The sequence below is a fragment of the Asterias rubens genome, chromosome 17 (genome assembly GCF_902459465.1).
Source record: "Asterias rubens chromosome 17, eAstRub1.3, whole genome shotgun sequence".
NCBI classification, from domain to species: domain Eukaryota; kingdom Metazoa; phylum Echinodermata; class Asteroidea; order Forcipulatida; family Asteriidae; genus Asterias; species Asterias rubens.
This window is the reverse complement of record NC_047078.1, coordinates 10,586,892-10,608,301: the sequence shown is the minus strand read 5'-3', so window position 1 is coordinate 10,608,301 and position 21,410 is coordinate 10,586,892. Positions and strand designations below refer to the sequence as shown.

At 39.1% G+C, this 21,410-nt stretch overlaps 2 protein-coding genes across 4 annotated transcripts in view; both read right to left on the bottom strand.

Annotated features, from left to right (window-relative positions):
- The window catches only part of LOC117301390 (proto-oncogene tyrosine-protein kinase ROS-like), a 32,649-nt gene extending 26,521 nt beyond the window's left edge, over positions 1 to 6,128 (bottom strand). The window contains exons 1-2 of one of the 3 annotated variants that reach the window (XM_033785343.1): positions 6,075 to 6,128; positions 4,531 to 4,923 (exon numbers count right to left, since the gene is read on the bottom strand). In XM_033785343.1, the coding sequence (XP_033641234.1) occupies positions 4,531 to 4,923; positions 6,075 to 6,123 (442 nt within the window). In that variant the 5' untranslated portion in view covers positions 6,124 to 6,128. Of the gene's footprint in view, positions 1 to 205; positions 411 to 4,530; positions 4,924 to 6,074 lie in introns of those variants that run through there. The other 2 variants (XM_033785342.1, XM_033785345.1) reach the window with 2 other exon arrangements.
- A 1,063-nt stretch (positions 6,129 to 7,191) lies between these two features.
- Positions 7,192 to 11,626, bottom strand: LOC117301798. The gene is made up of 5 exons (XM_033785804.1): positions 11,471 to 11,626; positions 10,609 to 10,986; positions 8,316 to 8,645; positions 7,489 to 7,772; positions 7,192 to 7,293 (listed from the first exon to the last, which is right to left on the bottom strand). The coding sequence occupies exons 1-5, from the start codon at positions 11,517 to 11,519 to the stop codon at positions 7,192 to 7,194; spliced, it is 1,143 nt and encodes a 380-aa protein (XP_033641695.1). The 5' UTR covers positions 11,520 to 11,626.
- Between the last annotated feature and the right edge of the window lie 9,784 nt (positions 11,627 to 21,410).

Here is a 21,410-nt window from a genome sequence, read left to right as displayed (position 1 = left end):
ACATAAATTAACCCTGTTCTAAGTTTACGTGGTTAGACTATGGTGCTTTAGATAATGAACAACTATTAGAAAAGTACATTTTCCTGAAACTTCCGTTTAGAATTTGTAAAGAAAAACAAGACCTCATTACAAACAAAGTTACCATCAAAAAAGAAACTTGTGCGTGTGTACAAATCTTCTACGATTCAAATGTCACAAAACTTACTTGTTAAAAGTAATCCAACGATGAACAGCAGTAGTCCCGACATCTTCATGCGCTGCAAAACCGTACTGAATGTAGACGATACTATGGGCGAGTGAGTTCCCAACTGTCAGCTTAGTTGATACATTATTAATTGGAACTTCAGTTTTTACTCGCGATAATGTTTATGTCCTGCTTAGATATGACTAGAAATTGAAAACGCATCAAATCCATATATTTTAAATTCGCAGCGCTATACATACAATGTGGGTTACTTCCGTGTTTTGGGACAACGTTTACACTTGGTATATAGCCAGTCAAGTTTCAAGGTAAAATACACACGAACAAGTCTATGTTAGGGAAAATTTGTATTGTGTTTTGTATGTTTGTCATGGCCGAGCGGTTAAGAGCACCGGATTCAAACTCTGGTGTTTCTGAACAGCAGAGTGCGGGTTTGAGAGTCGTGACACCTGTGTCCTTTACCTTCGGATGGGACGTTAAGCCGTTGGTCCCGTGCGTTGTGTATGCATGTACAAGATCACAGTAATACTTATCGCCAAGAGAAGGGCGTTCGCCCGGTGTTCCTGGTAGTGGCTGCTAAAAGTGCCGTAACACCTTGTTAACCCTTGTAAGGTGCTACATAGTACGGTCTCAGAAAGTCATCATTTTTTATTCACCTATCTTTCTGTAAACATGTATATACTAAGTGTATTGAGTAGTTTGTTGGTAGATACGTGCACTATACGACTTCGTTGTTATGATTAGTATTGATTACATCATATAATATAACAACAGTTCAATGATCGGCCACGTGTTCCGCTTGAAAACGTTCGACTTGATTTTTAAGGTTTTTTTTTTAAATAATTGTAAAGAGTGTCGAATGGTTTGGTATCATATTATTTGTTTATTTTTCAATTTAAAAGCAAGAATGGTTTTGACAACGAATTTAGCACCCGAATGTCACCTTTGATATTGCAATAACAAGAACATTACATGCAAAGTTTCAAACCCACCAAACGTAGATTAAACATAACAACGCCATGTTTTTGTAATGTTGGAAAAAACTGAATTGTTTAAAGTTTATTTTGATGATGGTCGTGTACTTACTGTATACAATAAAGTCAGTCGAATCCGCTGTATCAAAAGGGTTTGTTCCGTCAAATCGTGCCACTGTTACTCTGCACAAATACCGCCCTCTATCTCTGCTAAACTCCACATTGAAAATGTCAAAAGTACTAATGAAGCTACCACTGTTTCCAGATCTGGATACATTGTATCGTGATGGGTCATCATAACCATTTCCATAATAGGGAGATGTTTCTTCTCTAATGAAGTCAGCAATCTTTTTGGTTGATGGGTCTAAAGGACTGTCTCCTTTAAACCAACTCAAAGTGAAAACTAAATAAGAACTGTCCAGAATCGCATACGAACAAGAGAGGGCAGTGTGGTCGCCAACATAACTGGTTTCAGATTCAAGACTCATTGTGACTACTTGACCATTAGCAACTAAAGAAAAAAGAAAATAATCAAAATCACTTATTTTTTATAAAATGCATGTAGGCCTAAACAGCTATCAAAAGGTATACACTCAATTAATCATATGCATGATAGTGCATACATAAACAGCCAGAGCAATGACCATCATTATAAAGTGACTTTTATTATTTACCATTTCTGGTTTGGTAACACCTTTGGTAATTGTCAACAGTCAAAGACCAGTATTCTCACTTGGTGTATCCCAACATATACATATGCATCAAATAACAAACCCGTGAAAATTTTGGCTCAATTGGTTATCGATTTTGAAAAAGGATAATGAAAGAAAACACACCCTTGATGCATTACTTTGTGTGCTTTCAGATGCATAATAAAAGGCTTCAGCTGAAGTCTTTAATTATTATTATTTTGAGTGAGAAAGGCCCTTTTTCTCAAAAACTACATTCCTTCCGAGGGAGACGTTTCTCACAATGTTTTAAGCTACCAACAGCTCTCCATTACTTGTTACCAAGAAAAAGATTAGATGCTAACAATTATTTTGAGTATCACCAATAGTGTCCAGTGCCTTTAAAAGTAGTATTATAGCCCTCCTCATAACCGAGAAATGCACCAAACAAAATTATTAATTTACCGGCCTGTTCAGTGCGACAAAACCCTACAAAGATGATTGGAAAGGTGCCTTAGATATTGTGACTCAAACTAAACTAACTATATAAAGTGAGGTTTGCGGGAACACAAAGTTAATATCTCTTTTTGAGTAGTTTCAAATAACCACGAACATTCGTATTATTCGCTTATAAATAATACGTACGTCTTAGCAGAATTCCAGCGATGAACAGAATTAGTCCTGACATCTTTATGCGCTGCAAAACCACAATATTTAAGACCACACTGGGCAAGAGGGGCCCAATTGTAAACTTAGTTGAACATGTCAAATTAGTTGCACGAGATTTTACTCAATATAACTCTCATTTCCTGCTTAGAATGACTACAATAAATTGAAACTACTTTGAATGAGTTTATTCAAACCAGCGCAGTACACATACAGTGAACAGGTTATTTCCGCATCTGGTAACATATTTTGCTGAACTCTTGGTACAATAGTCAGTCAAGTTTCAAGGTGATACAGACGGACGTACGCCTGGGGCTGGTTTCCGCCAATAGCAAAACATATTTTTCGGTAGGCCCTACTCGGCGTTTTATTGCACCAACTATACCCTTAACGCCCTATGTTATAACGCTGTAAATTAACGGCGTTATATAACACTCTAATTAACAGCTTTATTCCCCATTAAAATTAATGTACATGTCAGGTGTATTTTTTATTTTTTATTTGATCATTATCAATTAAAAGTTCATAGATCTGTCATTTGTTCCAACTCACAATTTTATGTATAACCCACCTTTGTCATTTTTATAAACCGGGTCCAAACAAATATTATTTTACCAACGATTTTGGCATCTGGTCTGCTCGTAACCTATCTATTCTAAATCTTGCAAGAACAAGAACACATGTGCAATGGGAAACTTTGCAACGCTAGGTGGCAGCAGATATACCAGGTACGCAATTAATATTCGGTACGCGCGCCGTATGCATTGTATGAGGTGTATGCTGGTCTAGCTAGCACTCACGTTTGATCCCTAGCTAGACTGGCTATAGACCAACAGAAAGCGCTTTGCGCAATGGGTATTTGCGAAAGGTCTATTGTCATTGTTTTAAGTTTTCAACTTGCGCTTATTAACGAGATAAATGGATTAACCTGGTAAGTCTGCTGCCACCTAGCGTTCGAAAAGTCCCACGTTAGTTTTCATGAAAAGACTAATACACAGTTGATGTTTGAGCGCATACCACAGTACATACGGATCTTTTCACAATTACACGGTATGTATGCGTTTCCAATAGAGTCACGGTGCATGCTGGTCTACCTTGTGAGCAATCTGATCCCTAGCTAGACCATCATGCACCTCATTCAACAGTTAGCGCTTGCGCAATTTGTTTGCGGAAAGGTTTATGACCCTACCTCTGAATGTTTTAATTCCTTAATCTGCCAATAATTATGACCTATTATATTTTGTGTGTGTGGGGGGGGGGTGTGTGTGTGTGTGTGAACACTGCACAACGCGCAGCACAACGCGCAGCACACTCACATGCGCCTATGTCCGCCCTTTTAAGAGTCAACGTCGTACACATTCGTTGTTATGTTTTACCGTCCATTTTCACCTTTCACCTACATTCATTTCACACACAGTCGAATCCTCCAACCCAACATTAAATGCAAGTACATGCACTGTTTTGTACATATTATCCGCATAAGCATATTTACACTACATCCATGAGCAAGTTCGAGTGCGCACATTAGTCCACCAGTGGTGGACCACAGACTAGCAACGCACATGAGCAGTGACGTACCCACCCGAACGACTCGTTTGGTAGTCTAGTCAACCTTCCACCTCTTTTCGCTAAAATGTCACTGGTTCCCCTCTGCGCTTAACACATGTTAGAATGTAACATGCTGTTGGGACCAGTGAAGAAACCATGGGCTCGAGGTGGTTCCAACTGTCGACCACAGTAGTCAACCAATGGTCAACCAGCCTGGGTTCGAGTCAAAATGGTCAACCTTTAGTTAACCACTGTGCATACGACCGAAATTAAGCTGTGTTTTGATAGGTCCGAGGTGATTTTGTCAGCTGCACTGACATCACCCCGGACCAATCAAAATACAGATATGTAAAGGAACGTCACTGCACGTTTATCCAGGACATCACTGCATTCAATCAAATCAATGGTTCCGAAAAGTACCTGTCTTTACCTTTGCGGATAAAGACAGGGGACCAGTCTAATGTTTACTTACTATAGACAATCAAGTCAGTCGAAGCCTTCTCACCCACAGGTCCTGTTCCTCCTATTGGTCTCACTGTTACTCTGCACCAATACCGCCCTCTATCGTTACTAAACCCCACATTAAAAATGTCAAAAGAACTGACGGAATTATCATTGTCTCTGGATACCAGGTATTGTGATGAATCATCATAACCATTGTAATAAGAAGGAGACGCTGCTGCTCGCCAGAAATCAGCGATCTTGAGGGTAGATGGGCCCGTAAAACTATCTCCTTTGAACCATTCCAGATCGAATAGTTCATATGTATTGTCCAGAATAGTGTAGGAGCATGACAGGGTAGTGGGATTTCCTTCATAACTTGCTTCAGACTCCAGAGTCATTGTGAGTTCTTGACCATTGCAAACTGAACAAAACAAAGTACACATAATTAACATGGGATTGTCATGTCACTGCTCGTTTATCCAATGAAATATTGTATCCAATGAATTCACTGGTTTCGAAAAGCAAGAACCTGTTGTTAACCTTAAGGGGCCCAGTGTTCAATAACAGATTTAGTAACGATCTAGTTGATATGATGTAAAAGTCATGTGATGGGGAGGATGATTCAAAAGAGGGCTTTGTCGGAAGTTTTTTTTCTCACATGGTTCGCCATATGGGGTTGGGGAGTGGGGGGGGGGGACACATAATCTCCGGCTACAACGACATCAAACCGCCTGAATATGTTGAGAAGCACTTAAAGTAACTGTTGAGAAAAACAACGTAGGCTGAATAATGACTAAATCATTGACGAAATAACATAATATTACATAGGCCTCATGATAATCACGGAAAATTATGGAAAATAAAGTAATTTATTTGAAGGTGTTGAAGGTGTTATTCAATAGGAGACTTTCCAACGTTAGGTGGCAGCAGACATACCGGGTAAATTTCCATTGTTTACGTAGTTCTGAACATGCGCATAATTGTGAGAACAATGGATTTACCCGGTAAGTCTGCTGCCCTCTATCGTCACAGAAAGTCTCCAATTGGAAACCTATTTCTGACAAGCACTCTAGGCCTATTGAGCAAACATGCACATCCCGTCATACCAGCCATAGCATTGTTTGCAACATTTACCCTGCGAGGTAAGCTCTCACTGGTAGACTGAAAGCCCTATTCACACGACAGCAAAATCAACAGGGGTCCCTTGCTTAATGTTAGCATGGTTGTAAAATGTAGCAATGTTTGACAAGATATGACAAGGAACCTTGACATAACAAAAGTTGTCGTCCTTCCACATGATGTACAATGTGTTAACTTTTATAACCAAGCAATTTAGCAGGGGACCCTTGCTTAATTTCTCTAGTGTAAAAGGGGCTCAAGTGCTTTATATATTATAATGTGAACAACTCATGGGAAAGTACAAAAGGTAAAATCTCATAAACTTTCTTTTCAAGATTCGGGAAAGAAATACAATTCCTAAATACAACAATCTACCCAAAGAAGCAATACTGTTTTTGTGTACAAAAAGTTATGCAGTTTAAAAATACTATTCACAGTCACACACGAACTTACCTTTTATCAGTATTCCAACGAAGAACAGTAATAGTCCTGACATTTTCATGCAAAGAACCGTCATGAACGTAGAACATACTACGGGGCAACTGTGGACCTTTTTGGTCAGCTTAGTTGGACATGTGAACTTTGTTGGAACACGGGAACATACTCAAAATAGCGTTCATTTCCTGCTTAGAGTGACGAATTGAAAGTGCAATAGAGCCATATTCAAATTCGCAGCGTCGTATACATACAATGAGCAGGTTATTTCCGCATCTGGTAACATATTTTACTGTTGTTTTGGTACAATAGTCAGTCAAGTTTCAAGGTGAAATACAAACGGACGTGCGCCGGTTGCCAATTTCCGCCAGCAGTAAAACACTCTTATATCGGTAGGCCCTATACGACGGGCGTTTCAAGCCATAATATGACGGCGTTTTAACGCGACAACCACCATTATAACGCCCCACTATTTAACATTATAATATTATTAACGATATCGAAGTTTTATTTAGCGCACGTATCTACCAGCAAGGTACTCGAGATGCTTAGTAGGCCTATACACATTTTACAGAAAGATAGGTTATTGAAGTTATGCAATCTGTAGCACATTTGGGTTTACAAGTTGCTACTAAGGCGCATTCAGCAGCTACAACCATGAAACCGGGCGAACCCCTTCTCTTTTCGATAAGTTGTGTAGTAAAGCTGTGTAATAAGTTCTCTTCCCGTGTCTGTTTTCGTCTTTGTTTTGTCCTAAGCATATACCTTTAGCTTATCTATTTTGTTATGTAAAGGCAAGCCGCTACAAGCTACCTGGCTTATTTTGGGTCTTGCCTCCACGCGTTTTCCGCCAGTTTATTTTTTTTTCTTCTGTCACTTATATATACTGTATGTATTACTATAATATTGTGGAAATGTTTTGTGGAAATAAATGTGTATTGAATTGAATTAAGTGCACTGGGTTGTTTTATGTGCGTTACACAACACACGGAACCAACGGCTTAACGCCCCATCCGAAGGACGAAGCAATGGTTAACTGCCTTGCTTTAAGTGTCCTAATTTCATGTAAAAGTAACGTGTATTTTCTAATTTTTGTTGAATGATTTTTATTCACAATTTAGGCCTATATGAATTTTTATTTTGGGACCTTTTGATCATCGCTTATTTCCAGCTTTCCCCGGGACCCCGCACCATGATACGCCATGGCGATCGTGCTTTTTCCGTCATAGCTCCAACACTTTGGAACAAGTTACCAACCAACATTAAATAAGCTCCTTCATTGGACTCTTTTAAAACACTACTTAAAACCAAAACACATGTTTTGTCAATCATGTAAGCCTGGTGTAAGGCAAGGTCGAAGGTTTAAATTAATGTTTAAGTTATACTCACCATTAACAATCAATGTAGTAGATATTGAAGGGAATTGACCCACTGACTCCACAGTGTTTGCCTCACACTTGACGGTGTTTCTATGGTTGACCCTCTGTGGAGTGAATGTCCAGTGACTTTCTGTGTCCACCAGTCCAGTGCCTACTCCAGGGGTTGTTGTGGCGGCTGTTTGCTCTACGTCATCAAGATACCACTTGATGGTTGCAGCTGGTTTGGTACCCTCAACCCTGCAGGTGAAAGTGTGTGCAGTTTGTTCAATGACGTCTACTTGATCTTCAAGAGGTCCGCTGGAATCGAAAAGCGACATCGATGAAGCCTTCGGTGGCACTACAAAAGAAAAGATAAAGGAAAGAAGGTTGGAATTCAGCTTGTACAGTACAATGTAGTGGCTTCTTATATGCGCACAACCGTCACTCAGTGACGAACAAGGCTCTATAACACAGCACCGAATTCAAACTCTGGTGTTTCTGATCAGTAGAGTGTGGGTTTGAGTCCCAGTCGGCACTTGTGTCCTAGAACAACATACATAGCCATTGCTTCGTCCTTCGGATGGGACGTAAAGCTGTTGGTCCCGTGTGCTGTGTAACGCATGTAAAAGATCCCAATGCACTTGGGAAGAGTAGGAGTTAGCCCCGGGGTTTCCTCGTTTGATCGGCAGCATACTGCGCAACAGCACCTTGTAAACCATACGTGGTGCTTATAGGAACATAGTAATAATAATAACATGTATTTATATAGCGCTTAATACTAGGTTTCTAAGCGCTGAACAAGAAGTGTAGATGACCAAAAAATGACAATTAAAAGTGGGATGAAACAGCTATAAAGCGCTATGTAAGAACCAAGTTTTGTTATTATATGATTAATAATTACCTTTGACATCCAGCACTACAGTGGTAGAAACTCCATCATGTCCATCCTTGTTTGATGCTTGGCATTGTAACATCTCTCCATCGTTTCTTGCTTCAGCTGTTATTGTGGTTGTACTTGAGCTGGTTGTTAACCCATTACTACCAATGACGTCATTGTTGCTGTCTGCTGTAAGACTCCGACCTCCAACAGTCCAAGAGAAGGTAGCTGCTGGATTAATGTCTGGTACCACACATCTGTACTGATGTGACTCTCCTTCTACAAGGTATGATGTACCACCACCAGGATAGGTTCCAGTCTCATGATCAGATATTGTGATGCTCCCTGGGGGAACTACATAATAAAAAATACAATTGTTGTCAACATTTCATTGTTATTATTTGAACTGCCTCTAGCTACAGGGCAATCCCGGTGGTATAATAGGACATTGTTCTAGAATTCCAAGGGTTGAAGGTTCGAATCCCACCCGAGTAATATGCCTGTGATTTCTTTTTACAGGATTCGGTGGAAAAAAATACTGAGTAAACAGTGCTAACACACATATCGGTGTATACTATACACCGATGTGTGCATAATATGGATAGAAAACAAAATTAATAATATTTTCCCCGATGCAAATTTAACATCTGTGATATGAAAGTAATTACATAATAAAAATGTGATAATTTGGGAGCCTAATCATCTTGACTCGTATTCTTGATTGAAAACCTTATTTGTTGTATTATTTACCGGTAGGGGGCGCTAGGCCTACATATATTAAAGGCACTGGACACGTTTGGTAATTAAATATAATGAAAGTAAGCATACAAACTTATTATTTTTGGTAACGAGCATCGGAGACTCTTTGATAGTAAAAACAAAAAAACATTGTGAGAAACGAGAAATTTGTTTGCTCACTCAAATAATTATTTGAATCCAGGAAAGACTTCATCCGGGCCCAGTTTCTGGGCGCTTACTGAAGCATGGAATTCCGTGCTTTTATACTTCAAGCGTATTTCATGGGTCACTTTTTAGCGGCTAATTTTGGCTTCTGCGCTTGCGTACTTCACGTTATTATAGAAATTCTACGCTACACAACTAGCGCAGATATTCGGCGCTTGCACGTAGTAAGCGGAGAATGGTGATCGTAAGCGCATAATTCGGCGATAAGCAGAGCCATGTAATTGAGCCCATACGCCTGAAGCCTTTCTCAGGCACCTGAACGGGATACACTCATATGTTTGGATACACCTTGTGAGAATACTGGTCTTTGACAATATTACCAATTTTAAAATCCCTTTGGACATGATGTCCACCATTAACATTGTCATGACTGTAGTCATAATTTAATCGCATAAACATTGCATGGCATTTGTTACTTCTAAGAAGTGAAACAAGTAGCGAACAATTTCAAACTATTCTGTTGAACAATGCAAACAATTCCAGAGGATTTTTCTTATGGGGGAAAAAATCCATTTTATTCTACATTTTCTACGTTCTATTTTTAACAGTAATTACCACTGAGAATGCGGGAAAAAACCCAGCAAAGTCAAGTAAAAATGGATGTTTAAATCTTAGGTCAACTCGCCGTTTCAGGAATAGTTAAATATTACAAATGTTAAATAACAAATTATCAATTTTCCAAAGAATTTGGAGCATACAGTCTAGTACAGTACAGAACAACATGTTATTGTCCCTCTTTTGTTTATACTCTAACTGCTGTGCAACATCTCCTCTTTGTTTTGTATACGTTTTCCAACTCACTGTTGACCTTACCCGAACCGTGGACCCTATTGTCCTCTTTCGTTATAGGTTCCCGGTTTGAATTGTTATTACTTAAAGGAACGCGTTGCCTTGGATCGGTCGAGTTGGTCTTTGAAAAGCGTTTCTAACCGTTTGTTATAAAATGCATATGATGAGAAAGACATTTTAAAAGTAGAATATAATGATCCACACAATTAGTATCACTCAAAATTGCGTGGTTTTCCTTTTACCTCGTCGACATACACGGTCGGCCATTTATTGACTCCCATAAATGGCCGACCGTGTTAGTTCGCAAAGTAAAAGGAAAACCACGCAATTTCGAGACAAATGTGTGTGGATCATTGTATTCTACTCTCAAAACATCTTTTAACCATATGCATTTTATAACAAACGGTTATAACGCTTTTAAAAGACCAACTCGACCGATCCAAGGTAACGTGTGCCTTTAATGCGTATACCCAATCACCCAATCTCAATAATATGTTAGTACTCTACAACACTCACAAAACCAACACATCCAAACCCAAAATACCCTCAAAATATCTAAACATACCTGTCACAATCACTTCAATTGAATCACTGATTTGTGTCACTGAACCCGAGGAAGTATACACTTGAATATTACACCAGAACAGTTCAGAGTCATCCTGGAATCTTACAGAAGCAATAGCCAATAATGCTACCCGATTAATTTTATCTCTAGAGGCTGTGTACTCCGATGAGCTGAAGTTACTGTAGTAGATTGGCTGATCGACATCAGTTACAAAATCAGCAATTCTGAAACTACCCCGCACACTTTTCCCTCTTCTCCATTCTAGATTATAGAGTAAGTAATTATTGTCCACGGTGTATGTGCAGGAAAGTGTTGTTGGGCTGCCATTGTCAGCGGTCACGTCCGGAGAAACTGTCACTGTCCCTTGGCCACATGACTCTGTAGAAAAGAAGAAGAAAATACATTAAGGCATTATGTTATAGAGAATAATACACGAACAAGTGTAGATTCGTGGATAATGTACGGGCCGAACGCAGTACTTTATATCCAGGAATGTACACTTTAGATGAGGTGCCTGTTAAGTTAAAGATAATATACGAGAAATGCTACATTCGTGGATAGAAAGTTCGACCCGAAAGCGAGTACATTGTAGGAACGAATCTACACTTTAGAGTTTAGACACTGACTTTAAACTATTTCTTTGACGTCACTTTATTGATGAAAGTGTTGATTATTTTACGAATCTCCAATTAACTTACAAACTAAAGTGATAAGTTCAACTTGAAAATGACTTTCTTTACAATTTGAAAGAAACGTAGTGCGAAACACAGCTGATACATTTACTTTTGCTCGTGGAAAGGGAATGATCGTTTTTGTTATACCAATTCTTCTGCATTTAAAATAATCACTAAAAGTAACTTACCTTTAAACAGTATTCCAACGATGAACAGTAGTAGTCCTGACATCTTCATGTACTGCAAAACCGTATTGAATGTATAGACTCATGTGACGAGTGGGGTCCCAATATTGTCAGCTTGTCATTATTTTGTTCAACATGTCAAATGCTGGAACACGAGAACTTACTCGATATAACGTTCATTTCCTGCTTAGAATTGCTTTGAATTGAAACTACTCTGAATGGATTTGTTCAAATTCGCAGCGCAGTATTTCCATACAGTGAACATGTTATGTCCGCATCAGCTGGCAACATACTTTGCTGAACTTTTGGTACAATAGTCAGTCAAGTTTCAAGGTGAAATACAGACGCACCAGTCAACGTACAATGTACATGCAAGGTGTATTTTGTTGTGTTGATCACAATCAATTAATAGTTAAAAGGTCAGTCAGCTGTTAAGAGCCATTCACAAAACTTATGTTGCTAAACTCGCTGTTTTCACTTTACAAACTGAGGACGAGCAGAGATGATTTTGAAAACGAAGTCTGGTCTCGTAACCTACTTCTGCACGGGACGGGACACCTTTGGATTGTCAAAGACCAGTCTTTTAATCTTAGTGTATCTCAACATATTATGCACAAAACAACAAACCTGTGAACATTTTGACTCAATTGGTCGTCGAAGTTGCGAGAAAATAATATAAGAAGAAAAACACAAAATTATGAACAAAATGGTTAAAATCACGAGTTTCTTACCTATCACCTTCACTTCAAGTGATTCACTATCGTCATAGCCATCAGCCAGAATAACGCGACACCAGAATAGTCCCGTGTCGTTGTAGAAATCAACAGATGCAATAACTAAAGTGGATACCCCATTAGCTACATCTCTTGCTGCTATGTAATCCAGTGGGCTGTAGTTGTTGTAATAGGTTGGAATATCACCTTCTTCACGGAACTCAGCTACTTTATAAGCTTGACGAAGTGTTTCTCCCATTGACCAAGAAACGACAAACAATCGAAAACCATAGCTTGCATCTGTTGTGTAACTGCAGGAAAGTGTGGCTGAGCTTCCGCTGTCTACATTCAAAGTTGGAGATACTGTTATCATCACTTGACCACTTGACACTGTGGAATTAAATGTGGACATTACAGAATATTTTTGTTGGTAACAAAACAGCCGCTGGCAGTGTAAGCACTTTATGTAATCCACCATAGGCATAAAACTTAATAACTTGTACAAGTTGGAGATCGATCATCCAGGGTCACGAGAAAAGAGTGTAACCGATTTTGGGACATCGATGAAAACGAAACAAAAAAAACACGAACAAAACGCGCACTGAGGGGGTGGGGGTGGGGGGGGGGGTCAGGAGCGTTGAACCCACTCCGATGGCGTTTTAGCACTGTATAATAATGCTCAATAACAATAACCCTTACTAACGATATTAGGAACCGTCGAAGACAAAAAACGACGATTATTATAATAAATACAAAATTATTCCCAAAGAAGGAGTTCACTTTATTATGTACAAAACTGCATTTCAAATACCCGCTTAAATAAAATAACTCACATTTGAACAGTATTCCAACGGTGAACAGTAATAGTCCTGACATGTTCATGCGATACAAAACCACAATGTGTCAATAGTGTATAGACCATACCATAGGGCGAGTGCGGTCCCAATTGTCACCTTAGTGAACCTTATGTCAAACTAATCAAATACTGTTTTCTTCTGGTTATGACGATTTGAAAACACATGCATGTGCCCAAAATTCTTTCATTGAGTCAATACCACAGTCCAATATACATGCAAGGGAGGTTACTTCCGTGTTTTGGGGACAAGTTTGCCGTTCTTTTGTTATAACAGCAGTCAAGTTTCAAGGTGAAATACACCCCCGGACGAGTCCATGTATATAGGCCCTACTCTATCAAAACTACTAAAAATCCTACTAAAAATCATTCGGTTTGCCCGCCACTCACTCTTGCAAAGAGCCATTTGGCGGACAACTCTTTTTAAAGTGAAAGACGGGTACGTTCAACTCGACTAGAGTGAAGTTCGTTCCAATTTCACTCGATGAAGTGACTCAGATTGATTTTCACTCTAAAAGAGTGAAACTGACACCACTCGGACAAGAGAGTGAAATGTTACATTAAGATAGTAGACATACATGTATTATGCGGTTAATTTTGTTATTTTGAAAATGTTGATCATAATCAATTTTAAATTAACAGTTCAAAAATCGGCCAGGCGTTCCACTTGAACGATCTATTTTCATGAAAACAGTATCAAAATGTTGGATTTGTGTATTGAATCGCTTTCAAATCGAAGTCGACAAAGAAGGTTTTTACAACGACTTTGACATCTGGGCCAATGCTTCAGCACGACAAACTATGCAGACCACAATAAGGTTACCAAACTTCCGTGTCACATGTTGCAATATGTAACTGTTATCCTGCTAATCTGCTTAGCAAAGTGGGCCCTGGGTATGATTCACAAAGATAGTCCTTACTTAGGACAGTCCTTACTTAGGAGAAACGGCCCCCTCTGCAGTAACGTAGTTTTAAAGAAATAGGGAATTTATCTATGGGTGCGTTCGAGCTTCCCCGGGTCGACCCCGATCTTCCCCGGGGGCTCACCTGGGTCAGCCCCAAGTGCCCTGCTTGGGGCTGGCTCGAGGTGCATGACGTCACCACGAGAGGGCGAGGGATCGTTCGATTAGCTCCTGTCAGGAGCTCACCCGAATGGGAACCGCAGGGGCGACCCGGGGAAGCTAATCGAACGCACCCATTATACTTGGATATAGACTTATCAAGTCCCATCGTGTGAGAGGTCACCAGGCAGTGCGCCCTCGCCGTCAAAATGCAGCAAAATGCTAGAATTAGTTTTCTGACACGATCCACGGGATTGGTACTTGAGTCAAGTATAATACTTTGCACGCTTCTGTATCAGAATAAAACAAAAACTATACACAGCGGTTGGGCTACTGGAAGCAAAACATTTCAAAATCTACCCCAACCCATTAGCAGCCGTAATTGACTGTAAACATAATTGCACCTACGAGAATAATGTTTATTATGCAAATCTTCGCCTTTTGTAATAAACGCAATTTCATCCTTGAATGCTCAATTAACAACACTACACTCTAAAAACAGTGTTTAGGTGTTCAACACATTTCTTAGCATAAGTTTCGTACCCACTTTGTTCACATGTTTAACCTTTACCATGTTATTCTTGTGTGTCTTTGAATCCTACAAACCATCTAAGCAGGTGTCAAAATGATAAACATGTTTATAATTTAAACATGATTTAAAAAGTAGGTACAATAAAGTGTTTATAACTCTAAACACTGTTATTACAGTGTATGGGTGCGTAAGTCCGTTACGGTGTGGTTAACAGCAGTACAAAGTTTTAAACGATTAATGTTTTCTCAGCCATTTCAAATTTATATTCGTCCCCCCTTTTGTAAAATAAAGTCCTCCTTTAATTTTTTATTTATTCAAATTTTTTGAAAAAAGGCAAAGTATTGCATGTGTTTTAAATGTCCAAAACAAATGTTTAACATATCTTTATGTTTCAGTAACAATTTACGCTTTTCGGATGAAAATAACATGTTGAATTTTCAACCCTCACCATTTAAATAATTTATTTCCTGGTTTATTTTCTGTCGGACTCTCTTTACATCTTTCGGTCTCCTAATCTTTTGTTCGGAACTCGTAAACCTACCTAGTCAGACACTTCGTGTTTTAATTAAAATATCTTCGTTTGAGCTAACAAATACTTGACACCCACCACAGATAGAAAGTATCCTTAAAAATACCGAAGGAACAGGCCTATACACATTACATACAGCGCAAATTCCTACATCTGTTTGGACCAAGAATGTAACAGTTTTATGCAAATCTCTTTGTTATGCAAATTAGATGTTTCCGAGTACACGCGCTGTGGTTTTAGCTATGTACATTATAAGTATGCTGTATAATTATAACATTAGACGTCTAGACAAATGGCGGCGCTACACTACTGAGTCGTCAATGTTGTCTTCTAACAATAATAGAAAAGTTGCAAAAGTAAGATTTGGGGCTAGTTAGCAGCAGTGTAAATTACTCAAGTTTGTGTGAATTGATTCAGCAAGTCGCAACGACGTTGAGTAGGCCAAGCCACATGAGAAAACTACGAAATTGCCGACCATGAAGTTGATCTGCAAGGAACCAGACAGAAAGCACCAGCTCAGGAAGACGGGCTGACTTTCTCTTGAAGATGTTGTAAACAATTCATCCACAACTGGAATGTTTCTCTGCTTAGCTTTCAGTTGCTTTTCAAGCTTCATTGTGCTGACTTCAATTCAACGTGTGTGGCGAAGGTGGTACTGATAAAGACAACCCAGCACTCAAACAGCCGGTGTCAAGGCAGCAAAGACAACGGAATGTGTTGATCATGATGTCCACGAACCCGAAAGGTAAAGAACCTAAACAATGTGTCAAATTTTGCTGCCCTTAACACATTCTTTAAACTGTAATAAGATGTTAAATTTGCATCGGGGATAAAAAGAATGTTAATTTTTGTTATTTACCCCAACACCGAGGTGTGTAACCATTTTATGAACTCAGTATTTTTCCCGAGTCTTGTATAAAGCGTAAAATGTTTGTCAATATCAATTTAAGACACTAATTGCTTCTCAAAAGCACTGATTTATGGAAAGTTTTTCAGGTTGGCACAGTGTAACATGTATTTGAGGCAAATTCGTTCAAAATAGATTAAACTGTTGCTATAAAGCGTAAAACAGAAGACAACCCACTGAAATGAATTTCAATTTAATTGAAGACAAATTGCTCCATCCTCTATTCTAAAAAACACTGACTTATGCCATGGACATTTTTTAAATGAAATACAGTGTGTAGCATGTAGGTTTGAGACAAATTCGTGTAAAAAATAAACTCAATTTGATGCTTTATTACCGAATATCTGATGCTTTATTTATGACTTTCCAATGCATACAAGGGATAGCCTACTTGTGTGATTTAAGAAAAACGGCATGTTGTCTGCAGTTTCACCATTCAGCCCCTCCCACAATTCTGTTAATGGAGTCACGTGTGTAGCTATTCTGCACTGTGTGAATGTAGTGGTCAAAACTTTTATGCACGTGTTCGCAGTTGTGATTGGTCAATATATTTTAAGGGGCGGGGCCTGAGTGATCAGCATGTGGTTTTGGCTTGACAGTGTACAAAGTGAATGGCGACGTGATACAACCATACACTACTACATGTTTGGCAATGTTATGTAAATTTAAGTCGTGAAAGAAATCTTAATTGTATTATGTCAATGAGCAGTTATTTTGATCATTTATTTGTCATGTAGGCCCTATCCTTGTGTAATACACTTACCATGGCAATGGTAGTTTTATAAATAATTTCAGTGTCTTAACCAGAAATTTTCATTTCAATTTTAGACATTTATTCCAATATTGGCAACATCAAATAAATGTATCAAATGTATTTTAAGCAATACAGAACACAACATCAATTGAAACATCATTTTTAAATGGTTAAGATACTCTGTTAACTTTGCATTACCAAAGCAGGGAAAATGTGAAGCAGTGCCTTTAAAATGTTCATCTTGGGGGGGGGGGCAGCATTTTTTCTTCTTTTTCTTCTTTTTAAAGGGACGGGTGCAAAGACACAATTGTCGGGGGGGGGGGTGGGGGGGGGGGTAGTTGTTTTATTTGATGCAATCAATTTTGTTGGCGGATCTTGTGCTAGAGAATAATCTGCCTTGGACACTAGTGTTCTGGCCGGACAACAAAATCAGTTTATCCTGGAAATTATTACTGCATGTCAACCCTCCCCCCTCCCTTCGATCCCTGGCCCTTCCTCTCCAATAACAACTGTAAAGATGACTTATGTATTGAAGTCGTTGTGAATTTTCCCCATGATGCCTTTCGATATTACTTGTAATTATAAAAACAAGTGAAGTTAACTTGAATCAAACTTTTGTTGCATTCGACTCTGGCTGACCAATGAAGTTACAGGTTTCGATGGATTGCGATCGACAGCCAACTTACCAGGGAAGAGCTTCAAGCTTCACCCAGCAAGGATGGCTGCTCAACCTACATGTAGAGAGAAGGAAAGATGTAGTGCTGTGAATCTATTAATCTGAAGGGTAAAGAATAATTTTGGGCTACTCAGTGTTGATAATTAAATTCTTTGTATTGACCCGTTTCACCTGACGTCATCATCAGATTAATCTTGGATGCACCATTTTGGTGGTCAATGTCAACAAGTGTTAATCAGAGGAGTGCGCATTTTAGGCGACGCGGCGTTTACACGTAAACCTTTTGACCACCATCATGGTTAGCGTGGCATCAGTCGCCGTGTGTGACGCGCGTGCAAGGGGTCAATAACTGAACATCCCCCCTATGGGGGGCAGGGACATCAATAAGAGTGAATGCAATGGGTCCATGCCAGGCCTGTATGCTTCGTTTTTGAAAGGGCGATGACACCAAGCATTTTTTCTGTGGTAAAGGGCACACTATTAAGAAAATGTAAATTTGTACTGGAGCATTTCAAGTGCAACAAGGTAACGCATGACCAAGGGGCAATGAGGCAATCACCTTCGTTGCCTCCATGAAGTATCAGGCCTGCCCTGCCCCATGCCTGCCCCACATCCCCAAGCCGCCTGTGCCCCTTCGCATCCATGATGAAGTATTAAATGTTCAAACTTAGAAATTAATGATGAAAACAAGTGAAGTTAACTTCAAACAGACTTTGTTGTATTTGACGCTAAAATTTCAGTCTTAAGAGAAAGTTTGTATTGTCTTGTCTTTCAGATCTTTTCCACCAACTCTGTAAAGTTTCCTTGGATTGTGACAACCAGCCAAACAGGCGGAGAGGTGCTTAACACCACCCCAGCAAGGATGACTTCTACCACTGTGTGTTCAACCAAGACACAACTATGGAAGGTGTGATGCTGTAGAAAACTACCAAACTGAAAAATAAAGAAGAATTTCAGCCTATTCCGCTTTGAAAATCTTCATAAAACGGAACTTTATTATACTGACATATTTTGTGTCATGGCCGAGCAGATAAGAGCATCGAACTCAAACTCTGGTGTTTCTGCTCAGTAGATGTGGGTTCGAGACCAGGTCATGACACTTGTGTCTCTGAGAAAGGCATTGCTTTTCTCCACTTGTGGGGAAATTGGACCTGTGAGGGCAAAGATGATTCTTGCGATTGATTTCGCATGGGTAAAGGGAGGGACCAGTGACCAGGGGTAATGATGTTGGAAACGCTTTGTATGAAAACCGATTATTATTATTATTACTGCTCTCCAGAGAAAGCTCAAACAACTCAGAGAAATTTAATACAATTCAAGACAACTTCACCTTACAATCTAATCTCAATCTACAATGGTGTTCATTGCTGAAGTTAGGGTAAAATTGTAGGGGGCATAATGGAGAGCACTATTTGTTTGGAGGGGGCATTTTACGGGGGGAAAAAACCCTTTCAGTGTTCTTGCTTATAACCAATTACTCTACTTGTTGTTTTTACCATGAACAGCTCAGATTTTCATCAACTAACATCAATAATTTTTTTTAAACATATTACACTTGTTTGTTGTTTGAAAAACAAGACACAATTTTGTCGCATGTAAAATTGTGGTCGTATAATTGTTTCCGTTTAGTGTAACCCAGGCAGGAAATACAAAGGAAAGGGGCACATTATGAACAGTTTTTGTTTTCTTTTACTTATACCGTTAATGATGGGATACATCAAGTGGGAATTCTGGTCTTTGACACTTACCAAGGTGTCCAGAACCTTTAATCAACTTTAAGCTTAGTCTAACATTGTGTTTGTCTTGCATTTCAGATCTTGTCACCAAATCTGACTGACCAGTGAAGTTGAAGGTTTCTATGGAGTGTGTGGTATTGGTTTTCTGACGATGTGGAGTTCTACAAAGATGAAACAAGATCTTTTGGACGTCGAACGGTAAGAGAAGGTCTAACCCATTTCCCTCCCCACTGCATGAAGCTTGACTAAAGCCCAGTTCATACTTCATGCGAAGGCAAATGCGATACAGATTTTGACGTCACAATATTTCGCAATGAATAATGCGCGTCAGTTGACTTGTGCTCAATTTCTGCGAAACATTCGCTGCGAAAACGTCCCTGTGTATGACGTCAAAAAGTACTAACCAGGCTTCATTTCTTGCTGATGTTGTCAACTTGTATGACTTTGGCTATGTCAAAAATCCCAGGGGGCTTTTCCTTGTATGGCATGTTGGTCGTAGCCAAGTGATGCCTCTTTGTTAGGTTTGGATCTCCTTTCATTCGGATTTCTTTAGTGGGAAGTCTCAAACTGAGTTCTACATTGACATGTTAAATGGATAATGTTTTCATAAGGTATTTGTCCTAATATTTTTTTTTTGCAACACTTACGTAATCTACTGCCAGAAACGAAGATCTATCATTAAGTTGAAATGTCTCATTAGAGCGCCACCTATCGGCAGGAGTAGGAAAGGCAGTTATTAATTTGGGCCCCTCTTCATCCGCAAGGAGAAGGATAAAGACAGGTCCCTGCTCCTTAGATCCAGTGATTCCATTGGATACAATGAAACGTGCAGTGACATGAGCTTTCCCGGATAGATGTCAAACAGTCACTGCTGTCACGTCCGCAATAGAATTTGACTGTGTATGTCTATGTGAAATGAATGTAGGTCAAAAGTGAAAATACAGGCCGGTCTCGAGGCAGGTCTCTGGCGTAATCACGAGCCTCGAAGTGTGAAATTAGATGTTCAGGCTAGGCAATTATGTACAATTATAACATCAGCACAATCATCATCACAACATTGATTGTTCTGCGATGAGAAAAAATCTGCACAATTTGTACACTTCTTATATGATTCTACATTTTATTCAAGATTATCTCTTCCAAAGATTACGCAATTTGACAACTAAATCCATAAATAGGTACTATTTTGTGCTTTAGGGCCTACAGAGTGGAGTGAAAAGTGGACCTCTGAATAAGGCACACTAGAGGGCGCCATTTATCCGGGTTGATGAAAAACCGCTGTCATTGTTTATTTCCAGTCCACCATTCACAGCTTTTCAATTGTTCATTAAAACTGATAAAGGGTTACCTTATTTTTTAATTGAGAGTAATGGAATAACCCCTTCTCGCGACAAAGCTATATTGCTGACTTTACCATTGACTGGACTTTACAACTGGTAAAGTCCCAAAGTTTACGACTGGACTTTACAACTGGTAAAGTCCCAAAGTTTACCTTTTAAAACTTTCCAATAATTGTTCATTTCTAGAAACTGATGAAGGGCTTATCACTAAATTTAGAGTAACGAAGTTACCCCCTCTACCTGGTGACAAAGCTATAGTGCTGACTTTACCATTGATTGGACTTTACAAATTCTGAAGTCACAAGTCTAATAAAGGGTTTTTAAATTTAGAGTTCTGGAACTACCCCCTCTCGTCGTGACAAAGCTATACATTGTTGACCTGTTCATAGATTGGACTTTACAAACTGGTAAAGTCCCAAGTCTACCGTTGAAAGCTTTCCAACTATTCATTTCTAGTAACTGACGATTTTTTATTTATTTAGAGTAATGGCAATCCCCCTCTACCAGGTGACAAGTCTACCATTAAATGCTTTCCATTTGTTTATTTCTTCAAGGTTTATTTTAAAATTTAGAGTACTGGAATTACCCCCTTTCGTGTCAAAGCTATTATTGTTGACTTGATCATTGAATGGACTTTACAACTGGAAGTCCCAATTCTACCATTCAAGCTTTCCAATGGTTAATTTCTAGAAACTAATAAAGGGGTTATTTTTAAATTTAGAATAATGGAATTATACCCCCTCTTTTGACAAAGCGTTATTGTTGACTTGACCATTGAATGGACTTTACAACTGGAAGTCCCAATTCTAACATTCAAGGCTTTTCAATATAAATAGTTTCTA

What these genes read in the sequence shown, in the direction of transcription:
- LOC117301798 (XM_033785804.1), bottom strand. Translation starts at nt 11,519, where the DNA reads ATGAAGATGTCAGGACTACTACTGTTCATCGTTGGAATACTGTTTAAA. An exon ending in TGTAGTGCTGGATGTCAAAG is followed by an intron (nt 7,773 to 8,315) that starts GTAATTATTAAT and finishes TTTCTTTTGTAG; the next exon opens with TGCCACCGAAGGCTTCATCG. An exon ending in AGGCAAACACTGTGGAGTCA is followed by an intron (nt 7,294 to 7,488) that starts GTGGGTCAATTC and finishes CTTGTTCCAAAG; the next exon opens with TGTTGGAGCTATGACGGAAA.